The sequence below is a fragment of the Lynx canadensis genome, chromosome B2 (genome assembly GCF_007474595.2).
Source record: "Lynx canadensis isolate LIC74 chromosome B2, mLynCan4.pri.v2, whole genome shotgun sequence".
Taxonomy (NCBI): Eukaryota; Metazoa; Chordata; class Mammalia; order Carnivora; family Felidae; genus Lynx; species Lynx canadensis.
The window spans coordinates 50,045,251-50,061,708 of NC_044307.1; the positions used below are offsets into that span (position 1 = coordinate 50,045,251).

At 43.7% G+C, this 16,458-nt stretch overlaps 1 protein-coding gene across 1 annotated transcript in view; it reads right to left on the reverse strand.

Annotated features, from left to right (window-relative positions):
• Positions 1–15,148, reverse strand: part of PKHD1 (PKHD1 ciliary IPT domain containing fibrocystin/polyductin) — a 486,267-nt gene extending 471,119 nt beyond the window's left edge. The window contains 6 exon segments of the mRNA XM_030315703.1: positions 1,103–1,214; positions 1,217–1,246; positions 2,079–2,156; positions 3,759–3,893; positions 5,631–5,743; positions 14,997–15,148. Coding sequence (XP_030171563.1) covers positions 1,103–1,214; positions 1,217–1,246; positions 2,079–2,156; positions 3,759–3,810 — 272 coding nt within the window. The 5' untranslated portion in view covers positions 3,811–3,893; positions 5,631–5,743; positions 14,997–15,148.
• Positions 15,149–16,458: the final 1,310 nt, after the last annotated feature.

The following is a 16,458-nucleotide window of genomic DNA, read 5'->3' on the forward strand; positions in this document are numbered from 1 at the left end:
TCAGAGTTTCATGGCAAGTTCTTGCAGGAACTCTATGCCCAAGTATACCATAAAACCTAAGGAAAATATGCAACCCAGTTTTAAAACCAACAGCAGGGCTATAAGAAAGTTCAGTTCAACAGACATTTATGGAGCATCTTCTCCTCACAAGATACTGTGCTAAGTACCGTAAGGACTACAAAGTTGGTGTCAAACACATCTCCTGTCCTCAAGGCACTTAATTCTAGGATGAATCTGAGAAGTGAACAACAGGCATAAAGTCATGAGAAACGTAGAACTGAGGCACAGGGCCACTGAGGCCACACATGCCATGCCTTTGTGTAAACTGCAAAAGGTGCTTCCTCCTCAAAGGTGTCGTAACCATCACTTGGATTTCAGCCCCTATTTGTCCCCCTTTCAAAGAAGGGAAAGATCACACTCAGTTGTATGTTCAGGGAAGAGGTGACTTTCGCAGGTTAGGATTTCCATAGACAGAAATGGAAGACAGGGAGCCTTGCTGAAGGAGGGAACAAAAAACAAAAGGAAATGATTTTTTTCTCTCAACCAATGATCCACTTTCATGCAGCATCTCTAAGATATGAGTGGGAAAAGAATGAATGTGAAAACTTCGTAAGCCAAAAAAAAAAAAAAAAACTTAAGTAGGATAATAGATAGATTACCTGGAATCCTATACAAATCATACCAAAAAGGAAATACACTGAGGAATAAAGCAAATTTCCTTTCCAACTAGTTTTGGGTTTATGCTCAATCATTAACGATTATGCCTAGTTCAAAAGATGAGTTCTTTAGATGGTAAAATGGCACTATGTATTGAAATCTTGATAGTGACAGAGCTCCTTACAACACCACCAACAAGGAAAACACAGATGAAAACACAATCCAACCCCTCCTTATAATATCTCAGGTTCTCAAAAATCTCCTTATATTCTCATCCTCCCTTAGGCCCTAGAGCCCCTGATAGGGAACTCTGGTGAAGGGATTCACAGGCACCTTTTAAGCTGTAGCTGATAACCACAGTCAACAAGGGTTGCTCTACCAAAATCCACGGAGATAAGCAAAGCACTCAACCTGTCTGATCTTTCTCACACGCTGACAGGAGTACCTGGTCCTGCACATCACCAGTGGCAAATCCAAGAAGACAGGAGAGACGTCACAAGGGATGCTCGGCAGGCCAGGCACAGCCACGTTCACCAGGTGTATCTCCAGCTGAGAGCATTGGTAGGATAAAGGAGCTCTAAGTGCAAACCTAAACACCAGGGAAAAGGGAATTTGAGGCTAAACAGAGCTGTAATCCACACAGAACATAAAAACATGGCCACACAGGAGCACTGTGAGACACTGAGCTTGCCTAAGGATTAAATTACTACTCCTCATTTCCAAATGCATTTATGACTGCTGTGTAAATGAAAGTTCTCATTTACGAGTGTATAAAAAAAGAATTTTCTCTCTCTCTTCAGGTCCATCCACTTAAATCCAGGAATTTTTCAGCCCTCAAAATTATTCTTTACACTGGTACAGGTGGGTAAACTAAGCCATGATTTAGAAGTTCCCACATACAGGGGCACCTGGGTGGCTCAGTCAGTTAAGCGTCCAACTTCGGCTCATGAGTTCGAGTCCCACATGGGGTTCTGTGCTAAAAGATCAGAACTTGGAGCCTACTTCAGATTCTGTCCCCATCTCTCTCTGCCCCTCCCCTGCTTGCACACGCTGTTTCAAACATAAATAAAAATATTTTTTTAAAAACTTCCTACATATAGAATCATCTGCAAGGAAGCAAACCAAGATTTGGGGGAACACATTGCTAAGTTCTATGCTGCACTCTTCCCTATCTCATCTACAGTTCCTAGGGTCCCATCCCCACAGCTTGGGATAAGAAGGTGGATACAGGCATAAAATGGTGTGATGTGCTCTGTTTCTGTGATATCAGCAAGTGAGCATGTGGAAACACAGAAGTCAGTCAGTGGGTCCAACACTCTTCAGGCCCTCTTTTATACCTGTCCTTAGCCAAGGAAGAAGACTCACATTATTTAGGATGCTTAGTAAGTAAGAAATTTGCATTTGGTAAGACCCAAACCTACCATCAAAAAGGACTGTGATCCACGTTCCCCCAGCAAGACTACCTTCTTCAGGCTCAATGTGGAAACGCAGGGAAGACACTGTAAATAAGAAAAACACTGGTTTTGAAGTTCAGATTCAATACACCTGCTTCCCTAACGTTATAAAAACAAAATTTAGTATTCCTCAGAATCACCAGGAGGGCTTGATAAAGCACAGATTGCTGGGTCCCACCCCAGAGTTTCTGATTCAGCAGGTTTAGGGTAGGGCCCAAGAATTTACATTTATGACCAGGTGCTGCTAGTTCTACTGGTCTGGGGATCACACCTTCAAAACTTTGATCTTAACGAAAGTTCTGTCTGATCCACTCTTCTTGGACACCCAAAAACCTAGTGTTCACCAGAACAATCCTGAATTCCTACTTTCTTTGGAGAGGACCTCAAGGACACATTTGGCTTCTAATTAAACACATAATATCTCTTGTTTCTTTCCCACCCTTTAATCAGGTAGTCATAATTTAGCCACCAATTATTTCTTACATATCCACTTCCCAGAGAAGAGGAGAAACTTCTAGAAGTTTCTGTTCCTATTTAAATCCTCCTGTCTCCATTTACCATCCTCTAGTTTCCTCCTTTTAAATATATCAGAGCAACTCCCCAGAAGGATACAAAATTCTGTAGATGTTTGCCTTGCCGTCTCAGAGAGAGGCTGAAGCATGGATCAGGGCTGGAATTTCCTTGAAAACAACAACAATACTATAGACTACACATGCTAGGCTAGATTGGGTTCTCCCAGAGAGACCATTGGCTGAACATGGCAACCAAACCCTCATCTTTGAAGATCTCCTGGACATGCCTCGGCCAAGGCAAAGTAAATTCAAGGAGCCATCAAAAATCAGTCAACTCCTCAGTGAGGTCCTAGATAGGCAACATACTATCTATAGAACATTTTTCAGTTCTTGTATCAGAAAAGTCAAAGGATAATCCAGGCCATGCTAACCCTGGGTAGCCCAGGGCTTCCATGTACATTTATGTAGGTGGCATAATGCACAACCGAGGATGGTGGGGAATCAGTCTCATCAACACAATTATTCACAGCAGTCCCAGCCAGGCCATCCCATGCTTTCCCCCTCAAAAGTGTATTAGATACTTCTACCTAAAGCAGACCAAAACGAATACCATAAAAAGATACCAAAGGTAAGTAAACTCACAGAGAAAATTAGAGACATGATTTGAGGAAAGAAGAGTTTAATACAAGCAGTTATTAACTGCTTAGACAAGATAAACTATTCCCTTTGGGAAGATAAAGCAATGAATCTAAAAAGAATTACATCACATGGCTCAAAAACTAATTCTAAAAAGAAGGTTATAAATTACTATTAGAAGCTCTAGATTATGACAGCAACCTCCATTGGCCATTAATTCATATATATATATATGAATGTATATGTGAATATGTATATGAATATATATGTGTATATGAATATATATGTAAATATATATATGAATATATACATATATTCATAGCTATTTAATATATAGCCTATTAAGCAGAAAAAAATAATTTTTAAGGCAGAGAAATTTACACCCAGAGCAGATACTTGAAGACTTTCCCCCAGATAATATTTTAAGTATCAATAAAATAGTTCTCAAGGCAACTGGTTGTGCTCTATCTATAATCCCTTCGAAACACATCCTACTCACCCGCCAAAAGTAGTATTTCAGCACTCATCAGAGAGATCAGCCAGCCAGTCATCCTGTCCACTTAAATCAATCCTTTCAAAATTGCTCAGATATTGAAAGCATATTCAGTTTTGTTGGAGCAGCATAGCTTTTGTGCTTTATAAAAAAATAAAATGACAAATTACTATCATTTTTTACTTACATACTACTACTTTATGGGGCCAAAACTTGGGGAATTAAGGAAGTGATACCTACATGGCCCTAGAGTCTTCAAATCGACCCACTATCCTCCCAAGCTCAGGAGAAAAGAGTACTCTAAGAATCTCATATAAAATCACACTATTTCACCTCCTCCCCCTTTCTCACCAACTTATTTTATGCATGTTTAAGCTGGGTAATACTGATAGCCTCTTTCAATAACTCATTATGGAAAAGCTTAATTTAAAAAAATACTAATTCTAGATATCAAGATACAAGTTAATGGTAGTTGCGGTGTGAAGGGTAGGGTAGGTTGTTTGTTTTATTTCTAAAAGTCTCAGGAGCACCTGGGTGGCTCAGTGGTTAAGCGTCCAACTTCAGCTCTGGTCATGATCTCACAATTCATGAGTTCGAGCCCTGCGTTAGGCTCTGTGCTGACAGCCCGGAGCCTGGAGCCTGCTTTGGATTCTGTGTCTCCCTCTTTCTCTGCCTCTCCCCTGCTTGCTGTCTATATCTCTCTCTCAAAATAAATAGACATTAAAAAAAAAAAAAGAGTCTCAGTCCTCCAGGAAACCACCAACACAAAAAGTAAAAAGCTTAACAAAGCAAATGTTAAGTATGGTACTGGGTTGAAAAAATGGTACTAATGGGAATTTGGGGGAAAACGGTCTCGTCCTCACCAGCAGAGGAGAAAGGGAAGAAGCAATGGAGGAAGAAAAAGCTGGAGCCTCCAAACTAGACCCCATGATTTCAAGGTCTCTCTACCCCATTCCACAGGCCCAGCTTAGCTGACCTATCTTCCTTAAACCCTGTCCTTTACTGTGCCATTTTTCTGCTCAATGCTTTTTTAATTCAATGCAAAACCTCCACCACTACTAAAATGACCCTAAGAATACCTCTCAGGATTTTTATCAAGATTAACTGAGGTGCTATATGCAAAGATATTAACACAGGGCCTAACACAAAGGAGATGCCCCACAAATGTTTTCTTTTCAAGGGCTCTCTATTTCCAATGCAAAGCCCTGTCTCTGACTTTTCAGTCTGGCCATGATCTGGCCCCCTACCTTCCCAGCTTTCCCTGGCATGGCTCACCAAACCGAACAAACCCTTCTCGGCACTGGACAGTTCCCTTCACCACCTCTCAGACAAGCCTTCATCAGGTCAGCCCCTTTCTTGGCTCCTGAAGGCGGCTTTCTACACTCCCCAAACTCTCTCATTGCGTAATGAAAAGCTGGCCTTCCTTCACGGCCCAGCTCAGGAGCTGCTTCCTCTGTGGTATCTGTCCCCGTGTTGGTTCCTATGCTGCTCCATTCCACAGAAGGCAGGAGAGACCAAGGAAAGAGGCAAGACAGACCACTCCAGATTGGAAGGCAGCAGGCTCAACTAGCAAGGAAACTTACCTACAGGGTTGTCGTGGGCATCCTCAGGATGAGTAAATCTCTGCACCTGCCTGCCTGAATCTTAAACATTTCATACAGGCCTCAACCAGGTTCAAACACATATACCAGGCAGGTAGTCTCAGCACCACAGTGCTCTCATCAAGCTGTGTCCGGGGGTCTCCTCTCAGACAAGTGGGAAGAGTGTACATTTCAAACACAGGGGGAGGGAAAAGGAGCCTCCAGGTCAGCTCTCGGGTCAACTGGAGGTCATGACCTCTCGATGATCCCTCCTCCTAACCATTGTATGTAATCTCACCTGCGCCCTCTTCTGCTGTGCCCAGCGTAGTCAGCAAGGGGCTTTCACCAGCACCGAGGTGGCTCATTTGACAGCCACTTGGCTGCACTTAGAGGGCAGATACCACAGCAACACTATAGGCACATGCAAAAGAAAACATAGATTAAGATAATGATCCTCATTATAAGTAACATTTTTTCCCATCAAGAGTCCCATGATCCAAACCGTTCATTACCAAGTCTCCAAGGCTCGGGGTCAACTGATGAGGTTTTTGGGGATGATAGTAGGGTTCGTGGGGTCCGGAGCCCACGACCAAGAAAGATTTTTGAGGACATCTTTGGTGCAAAAAGGTGCCTTAGTGAAGCAGGGGGCAGGACCGTGGGCAGAAATTGCTGCCCTGGGACCATGAGGAAAGACTGGTTATCTATGGGGTTTGGGGAAGGTAAAGTCCAGGGGAAGTTTTTAGTGAGGTTTTCATATGCTAAAGAAGCCTCACCGGATACTGGAGGCCTAGCTATTGTCAAGCTAAAGTTGTTTTCCCTCTAGCAAAGCATTAATTACAGGAAGACAGTAAGGAGTCCTGGAGAAACATTTTACTCTGCCAGCCTCAAGTATTGTCAATGGGCTGCGGTTACAGGGAAATTGAATTCTATCCACCATTTGCTTCCTGCCTTGTTTCACTATCTCTATGGAGGGGTGACAGAAAGGTCCTGCAGGACTGTGATCTCTACCAGTTAATCATTTGTTGTTCCCCTTTCCTTTGTTCTTGGGCAGCCAGGAGTGCCTAGGGAATATCACACATATCCCACCTGGAGTGGGAGTGGTGTTTGCGGCCAGTCAACTTGCCTTATGCTCCCTCATCAAAATCACTCAGGACATTCACTTGTGTTTTGTGATTTAATTAGCAGACTCACAGGTGTGAAACAGACAACATTCTGGCACAGGTGGCCTCTTTTAGAGGCATAATAATGTCCAAAGCCGTCCTGTTTTGGAGGATAGTTTCCTCATTAGAGACATTTGGTCTTTGGTAAGGACAGACCTTTTGCTGGCTATCGTTTAAGGCTTGCTGGGTGAATGCAGTAAGGCGTCTGTGTGGTGCCATGACATCCTACAGGCCAATGGAGGGACAAAGACGGTGGCCAAATTGAAAGGCCAGTTGAAAAACAGCAACACACCCACCTGGCCTTGAGGAGGGGGAGTTTGGCAGCTTAGGCACCTGACCTGGTTGTGCATGCCATACATGTGGGCCAGGAGAGGCAAGGGAGAGGAGATGAACTGGGGGGGAGCATATGCCAGATCAAGACCTTCACCTTCTCCTTCTTTCAATGATGCACAGTCCATTTCAGGCATAGTACATTTCAACAGGTCCAGCTTGCAGCAGGACAACCGGATCCCAGAGGAGACTGAGCAGTTCCCTTTACCAGGGATGTGAGTAATTCACACATTCTGGCACGACATCCCATTGCAAACTCCAACAGATAAGCCTTCCCAGGTATGATGGGCCTTGGTGTTCTCAGCAGCATTGCACAGTGATTCATAGTGAGAGCTGGGGCAATGGCTGTTTTTCATGACTTCCATATCATTGCCATTTTAGTGTCTTACTAGAGTCCCCAATCTGGTATATGGGGTACTGGTCCCTACTGATTTTTCATTTGAATGTATTAAAGTCTGGAAGAGTATATTAGCCCATCCAGCCCATTATTTTACTTGTTAGTAGTTAATCTACTGCTTTCATATTACATTTTTTCATTCTACCAACCTGGTTGCTTGCAGGTTATAAGGGGAGATGGGAACCTACATTCACTGCCTTGTTGTTTGCCCAGTCTTTTACATCATGACCTTTGATTTTTGTTTTTCTTTGTTGTTTGGTTGTTGTTGTTGTTTTAGTTATTTATTTTTGAAAGAGAGAATGCGCGCACACACAAGCAGGGGAGGGACAGAGAGAGAGGGAGACAGAATCCAAATCAGGCTTCAGGCTCCATCACTGTTGGGAACTCCGGTGGATGTCCCCAGACTCCTTGGTAATGGCCTTGGATTTGTTTAGAACAGACATGATGTTAGCGCATTAACCTAGTCACTGTATTTTGGGGGCAATATGATATCCTTGGCCATATGCCATCTTATTTTGGGTGCTGTAGTGACCTTTCTTCATATGTGTCCATCTGCTTATCTACTGATGGATCAGTTGCTAGGGTTTGTACCTGGGCTAGGGCTTCAGCTTCCCAGATTGCAACAGGGGTCAGTACCTTACAATCTGGGATGTGGAAGACAGTGAGGACTACTTCAGGCTCTTGCTGATGGACCAAAATGTCTTTCTACATATCCTGACCTCTCAAGGACTTATTCATGAATATCTATCCTTTGGCTTCCAATTATTTAAGCCATAGGGTTCATCTCTGTAGTAAAGTCCAACTGTCAGTGCAAAGGGTTAACAGGCAGGATGCATTAGTGATCACCAGCCAAACCACAGGGTCCAGCCCATTGGCTGTTGAGGTTCGTTCCTACTTCATCCAGATGGTGTTGGTGTCGGTCTGAAGGGTAATTGCAGTCCATATAGAAGGTTGCCCTGACTAGACCCATCTCTAACCAGGCATGGTAGGGAATTTCCCCCATTTCCTCTCTACAGGCTGCCAGGGCCTCAGGGGCTACCACAGGAAGAGGGGTGGGAGCATCTGGAGGATCTACATACTCAACATGGGCTAATAGCACCCACATTTTTGAGACAGTGGGCTCTCTCTCCTCTGCTGCAAATAGCCAAGCCACTAGTCAAAGTGGGGGGGTTTGGCCATGGCAGAGGCGGGGTCAGTGGGACATATTTTTAACACATCTCTTGATGGGATGAGAAGTTTCTATCATGATATGCTGTTCCTTCATGAGACACTCTACCAGGAGGAACACTGGGAATACTGCTAGGAGCCATTATTCTATGGGAAGCATATTGGATTTATACCCCCTTCTAGAGCTGGGACTAAAACCCTAGGGGTACTCTGTCCTTTGGTTGTCTCTGTTATAGTGCCCAGCCTATACCTTGTGGAGTCACAGACATGGTAGCCCTGCTTGGGAGAGGCCCGGAGCTTTAGTCTCCTTTACTATATTTTTGCTTTCTCAAAGGCAGCTTGTTGTTTGATCCCCAGTTCCATATGTGCCCTTTCTTTACTAAGTGGAGTATGGGGTGGAGGCACGGTACCAGGTACAGAATAAACCTCCAAACCCATACAAAGGCTTGCATCTCTTTCATATTCTTAGGGGTTAGATAGGCTCGCACCTTATCAATCCTAGCTTCTGGGATGACACGCATCTTATCCAACTAAACAACCAAACACTTCGTGGCAGTGCCTTGGCCCTGAATTTTCTGTGGGTTCAATGCCCGTCTTCTCCTGCACAGATGTTTCAGCAAAGCCTACAAAGTGTCCTGCAGCAGGGACTAGTCTGCACATGTTAATATTCTATCTCATCAATGTAATGGGCCCATTTTATTGATGTGAAGGAGAACAGGGACAGGTCTCCTATTACCATCTGGTAACATATTGTGGAGCCATGTAGGTAGCCTTGGGGAAGCACCTGAATTGTCCATTTTGCCCCTCCGACATGAAGGCAAAATTGATCTTGTGACTCAGTAGCCAGTGGTATACTGCAAAAGGCATTTGCTAGTCTGGCATAGGATGGTACATTCATAGGATTGTGTCCAAGGCATCTACAATGGTAGCAATGTTGGGCACAGCCATATGCATAAGTGATGGGCACCACATTAGTCAATTTTTGGACCCTATGATCATCCTCCATGAGCCATCTGACTTTTTTTTTAATTTACATCCAAATTAGTTAGCATGCAACAATGATTTCAGGAGTAGATTCCTTAGTGCCCCTTACCCATTTAGCCCATCCCCACTCCCACAACCCCTCCAGTAACCCTCAGATTGGTTCTCCATACTTATGAGTCTCTTCTCATTTGTCCCCCTCCCTGTTTTTATTATTATTTTTGTTTCCCTTCCCTTATGTTCATCTGTTTTGGTCTCTTAAAGTCCTCATATCAGTGAAGTCATATGAGTTTTTGTCTTTCTCTGACTGACTAATTTCACTTAGCATAATACCCTCCAGTTCCATCCACTTAGTTGCAAATGGCAAGATTACATTCTTCTTGATTGCGGGTAATACTCCATTGTATATATACACCACATCTTCTTTATCCATCATCCATCGATGGACATGTGGGCTCTTTCCATACTTTGCTATTGTTGATAGTGCTGCTATGAACATGGGGGTGCACGTGTCCTTTCAAAACGCACACCTGTATCTCGTAGATAAATGCCTAGTAGTGCAATTGCTGGGGTCATAAGGTAGTTCTATTTTAGTTTTTTTTTTTTTTTTTTCACGTTTATTGATTTTTGGACAGAGAGAGACAGAGCATGAATGGGGGAGGGCAGAGAGAGAGGGAGACACAGAGTCGGAAACAGGCTCCAGGCTCTGAGCCATCAGCCAGAGCCCGACGCGGGCTCGAACTCACGGACCGCGAGGATTGTGACCTGGCTGAAGTCAGACGCTTAACCAACTGCGCCACCCAGGCGCCCCTATTTTTAGTTTTTAAGGAACCTCCATACTGTTTTCCAGAGTGGCTACACCAGCTTGCAGTCCCAGCCATCTGACGTTTTTACTCGCCTACCCCTCTGTTGAAAGCATTATGGGCAAGGCCTGCAATACCACTCGGTGCAGTTCTTGGATAGTTTTCCTATTTCCTTGTGTCTCCCAAGCAATTTGACAATTGTTCGACACAAAATATTGTTTGACACTTAGCATTCTTCGAGGGGTGGTGGACTTCCTGATACCCAGCTAGTGTTTCTCCTCAGCACTGGTTTGATTACTGTAACCTGGAGGCAGAATTCACCGATTAAGTTTTGCAGAGTTTGACCTTGTAGGATATCAATGTCCAATATATCCTCTGGCATTGAAGAAATAAAAACCTTATATTCTTGTCAGGGAGGTTGCCCAAATTGTAGTGTCAAAGGGACCTCCCTGACATATGTTTATCATCTGTGACCATCGATGGTGCTGAGGGAGCCAGAAAACTTCTGAGAGTGACCATGCATTAGAGTGCACTTAGCTCCAGTGTCCACCAGAGCTACCATTTGCTAGTTTCTGGGGAACCAGTGAATAGTAAACAGCACATGAGACCTCTGACCTCCTTCAATGACCCTCACCTAGAGGCAATCCTGGGCTGCATTCTATATGGAAGTTGTGGGCGGCACCCACCCCAAATAGGACTGTATCCCCGAGGCCCCTGCTAGAGAAGGTGGGGCAACAGGGATGGTAGGGGCAAATGGAGCTGGTCTGAACTGTTGTTCAGGTTTTAAGGTTTTCTATAGGCCAACCAACACAGCATTGGGTTGCCAGTCTATCTTTTCAGGTGGAGTCCTGACAGCAAGGACATCAAACCAAGGTTGCATCCTCATTACTTTGATCAGATCTTTTACAGCCAGTTGCAATAGCTTTTAGGCTTTTTATTTTTTGGTGGGGAGAATGCAAGCAGGGGAGGTGCCGAGAGAGGGGGACAGAAGATCCAAAGCAGGCTCTGCATTGGCAGACTGACAGAATTGAGCTCAACGTGGGCTCAAACTCACGAACTGCAAGATCATAACCTGAGCTGAAGGTAGATGTTCAACAAACTGAGCCACCCAGGTGCCCCACTTTTTGGCTTTTTGAGTTCCCCCTCTGTCTCAGGTGTTTCCCACAGCCAATACTAATTCCCATGATTTGTAAGTTTCACCTAGATCAGCAATGGCTTGCCCAACATCATAAATGTCTTGTCCACACTTGGACTCAGCATGGATCTCAGCAACCCATACCAGGAGTGAGGGCACACTGGAGTACCTTGGCTTTCATTTTTGCAGCAAATGTGCCTTCAAAGACAAGGGCATAGATTTACTATCTCATTTCCAATTCCCTAAGAATTTGTTGTACCCCCTCTATCTATTTCCACAGACCCATGTGCCCAGGAGATCCCCCCTTATTGGGCCAAGCCTCCCTGCAGGCTAGAATAATCCAATATGTAAAGAAGTGAGTCCTTTGAACCCCTGAGCACCGTGCAGGTATACTGGAGGGCAGATATGTGGTGACGTTGCTATCTTCTCTGCCTCCCGGGCCTGGTCAGAGAAGCTACATGAACTCTTTTGTCCATCTCACAGCATCACTAACCATGCCCAGATACTCACCCTGACCTTTTGCTGGATTTTGGCAACTGTATCAGTAAGTTCAGCAGGAGTATATTCTCTCGTGAATGTTTCCTGAACTGGGGGCTGCCCCGCCAGCTGGGCTTGCCATTGCTGTGCTTTTGTTCTTCTTTGTATTAGGAGTGAGATGACACAGGGTCCTTTGTCCATTTCACAACAACCTCCTCAACATCCTCCTCTTTGCTCTCCTCACTTCCCCAGGGATTCCACTTCCTCACATCCCAATCAGGCACTGTCATACGTGCTGGGATCTGAATCCAGGGCATTTTGTGCCTTCCTAGCTTTGAAACATGGCTCACAAAGTTCTTCAACTCCTCCTCCTGCTCTCCCACTTTGTCTACCAGCCCCAGAGCCAGCAGAGTGGTGGATACCTGCATGTCCTTCTTTAATCTCAGCTCTGCTTCCAACGTTCTAACCTGAGCTTCAGCCTGTAGCTGGGCATCAGTGTCTGGCCAAACCACCAATGGCAGAGGACAGCCCATGGCAGGAGATATGCATTCCCCTTCTTTGCCACAGTGTACTCTGTTCAGTTTCTCCAACAGGTGCATTAGTCCAGCTGGTGTTTTCTGGCGTCCCTGTACTCCTATGGTGGTCCACAAACATCTACCATACAAGCCACCCCTCCCTGCTTAGAGGTCGCTGGTCAATCCAGAATTTCACTTGCAGATACCTTTTCTTTGGTCTCCTGGCTGGATGGCCAATTGTGGTCTTGCAAACTGGCCCCATACTCAAAGTTCAGGGAGAGACCAAAGAAAGAGGCAGGCCACTTCAGATGGGAGACAGCAGGTTTAGGAAGCAAGGGAATCTACATATGAGGCTTGTCTTGAGCAGCCTCAAGAGGAGTAGATCTCCACCCCTGCCTGCAAAATCTTAAAAGTCCATATAGAGGGTTTAACCGAGCTTAGTCACACATACTGTCCAGATAGTCTCAACAACACATCACTATCTCACGGCTGTCTCCTCTAAACATCTCATGCTGTGGAACAGGGGGACAGGGGAGAGGGTGAGGAGGCTCTGATTGTCCGTGTCCAGCTCTGGTTAACCAGTGGTCATGTCATCTCAATGACCTCCTCCAACATCCAGCCATTCCGGTTCTTGTTGCCCTTTCCTCTCTGAACCTTATGTCCTGAGCAGCCTGGACCACATAGTGCATATATGCTTATTCTTTTAAATTATCTGTTCCTCAAGTCCAGAGCCTGGTCTTCTATTTCTACAACCATCTCTGTGCAAAGGTCCCACACAGTATTTAGTAAATTCTAATCGGTGAATATATATTTAAAAACTCTATGCCTGGCTTATCTAACCTGAAGGAAATGACTTTCACACATGAGAGATGAGCAGAATCTATGGAAGCTCAGCTAAAGAGCCAAATGCCTTGGATAATGTCCTGATGCCTGTTCTGGAGAAGCTGCCGAGCTCCTCCCAGGTACCCCCAAGTCAGAGGGCACAGACAAAATTCTTTGAAAAATACTGGCTATGAAATGTTCTAAAAGTTAAAAACTTCTACTGGGCTTTTACCCAAAGAATACAAAAGCACTAATTTGAAAGGATATATGCACCCCTATGTTTATTGCAGCATTACTTACAATGGCCAAAATATGGAAGCAGCCCAAGTGTCCCTCGATAGATGAATGGATCAAGAAGATGTGGTATATACACGTATACAATGGAATATTACTCAACCATAAAAAGAATGGAATCTTGCCATTGACAACAACATGGATGGATCTAGAGAGTAGATCATCCATTAATGCTAAGCAAAATAAGCCAGTCAGGGAAAGACAAATACAATATGATTTCATTCATACGTGGAATTTAAGAAACAAAACAAATGCACAAAGGCAAAAAAATTAGGCAAACCAAAGAAAAGACTCTTAACTATAGGCAACAAACTGATCTTTACCAGAGGGGAGATGGGTGAGGGAATGGGTAAAATAGGTGATAGGGATTAAGAGTGCACTTATCTTGATGAGCACTGAGTAATCTATAGAATTGTTGACTCACTATGTTATATTCCTAAAACTAATATAACACTGCATGCTAGCTATATGGAATTAAAGTAAAATTTTTTTTAAATAATAATAAGAGTTACAAAATTTACAGAATTAAGTATATGTATATATCACTAAATATACATTTAATTTATATTTTTAAGAAAAACAGACTAGCAAAATACGTACGTCATTTCAGAAATATAAAGCATAATAAACTCCCAGAAAAAAGAATATCCGCATAAACTTAGAATAAAGTATCTTATAGGTATGTCTTGATTAAGATAATCCAATATATAAAATCATCTATATTTAATTAAACTCCACAAACATTTATTATATTCCTAGTACATGCGGGGCCCTGTGCTAGGAGTTCAGGAAACAGAGACAATCTGAGTATATGCCTTCAAGTCCTTAGCAGATGAAGTAGGGATGGAAGCCACTTGCATTTATGAAAGGAGATCTGTCATGTCTCAGTGGATTCAACATGTTTTCCTGTAAGTTGCAAAATTCTCTACATTTTTACATCTATTTGGAAGAAGATTCAATTTTTAAAACATTCAATTTTCCAAATACATCTACTGCATAGGGAAAGGTACCCAAGAGTATTTGCTACTCCATCCAAAGAACAGGATTTGACTTGCCTGTTACACCCTACAGAATATCCTCAGCACAGAAGAGTCAATTTTCAGTCTGGCTGCATGATTTTAATATTTCATTTCAATGCTTGCTCCCCAGCTTGAGACAATATAAGTAAATATTTACTTACACGTTGGTTTTCTTAAAATTCTATGCTCAGACCTGCACCGTTTCCTCTAGAATAGAGCAATCGAATCAATAAGTATACTTTTTCTTAACATGATTAATCCACTAATTCTTCCTAAGGATAAACTCAGCCTCCACTTAATTCTTTTAACCAGAGAATTTCCAACCAGAGGAGAGTAGTGTGCATTTGGTCAAGTCTCCTCTCACCTCCTGCCTCTCTCTGCTCTCATTCCTCCGCTTCCTCTTTTCCTCCCTCCCCGATAAGCTTCCCCTCCCTGAGAATTCAGAGACAGAGTGGCAAGGTTGCTAATACAGACCGTCCATTTCCTTTTGTTCACCCACAACATTGGCAAGGGGTATAATACCTAGAAAAGAGAGGGCAGAGACATTTCTGAATCAAACGGTACCTTTTCTGTTCCTGTCCCGTTGTGACTCAAGGGAGAAATTATCTTTCCTTTCTAAATGATCTTGTTTCTTTCTTGACAAGCACCGATGGCTGTGTTATCTGGTTAGAGTCCAGCCCTTAGCTACCGTGCAGGTAACTCACTCATGTTGGACTGTAACTCACCTAACTTGTTTGTGTTCTGGCCAAACATGCGCCAAAGTAGAAGTTCAGAACTGACCATAGGGCAAGTTTAATGATTAACAAAAGCTACTTAGGCTTTTTCCTCTGGGTCTTTTATTAATGACCAAAGAAAGAATGTCTTACATTTTTCTCCACTTACTGCATGTGCCCAAACAAGAATTTTAAGTAAAGGTCCACCTGTGAGACAAACAGGCATTCAGTGATTGAAAGAATTTGCCAATAAGTCAGTGACCAAACACAGGGCCCAGGACAAAGGGCCACTGGAAAGCTGGTCCCCATTCATGACCGGTCTTTTCATTAACAAGAATGACTGGTAAGTTCTAGGCTGATACTCTCACTACAGGGGTGGGTCTAAAGAAGCAGAGAAAGGAAGTGACTTCTTCAAAGTCTTGCTAAGAAAAAGCCCACTAGCCCTCTTTGTTTTTTTACTTTCTTCCCTCCCTCCTGACCTTGCTTTCTTGACCAAGAACAGGTCCTTGACTTTTACTCATCACCTTCTAGTAAGACCTAGACCATGGGTCTCAGTCATTGGTTTGACTCTCTTGATAATCAGAGATCAAGCAGACCCAGAAGGTCAACACCAGCCACCTTTTCCATTGGTTCATGTCTGACTTCTTTGTCTCTGTCCCATCATCCATTCCAATTTACATCACCAGCTTTCTGATCATGTCAGTCTATGCCCAGTGGTTCCTGACCAGAAGTAATTCTCATCTTTTCCCACCCTTTCCACTGGGAAAGGAGCCTTTCCAGTAGAAAGCACCTACTGGATAGCCCTGAGTGTCCACCTCAAAGGACTATCAGCAGACATAGGAAGTAACCTCAATAAGACCAGATTTAATACATGGAGATACAGCACAACTCTGATGATAATAGTGAACCTATCCTTTAAAAAGTACTGGAGGTCATACCAAATCTGTGTGTATCAGAGCTTGCCACCAGCAACATGCAAGATGCTCTTCTTCATGCTGCAGCCACCAGTGTAGAGACAGGGTGCCTGACGAGGCTGGGCAGGCACAGAATCAACCACTCTGCCATGATGCCTGCCTGCCTACTGAACCTCAGTTTCCACCTGGATCCCCCCCAACGCAGGTCAACAAGCACCATCCAAGCCACACTTGTGTGCCTGGTGCATAAGTAGTGGGGAGGAAAGGACAGACCAGGTATGGGAAGATAATCAAAGGTGATTTCAAAATTATTGGTATTTTTTTATTTTTGTAAAGGAAATCATATTCATGAATCACTTAGCTGATTCAACATTATTTTTTAAAAATATATCACAGTGC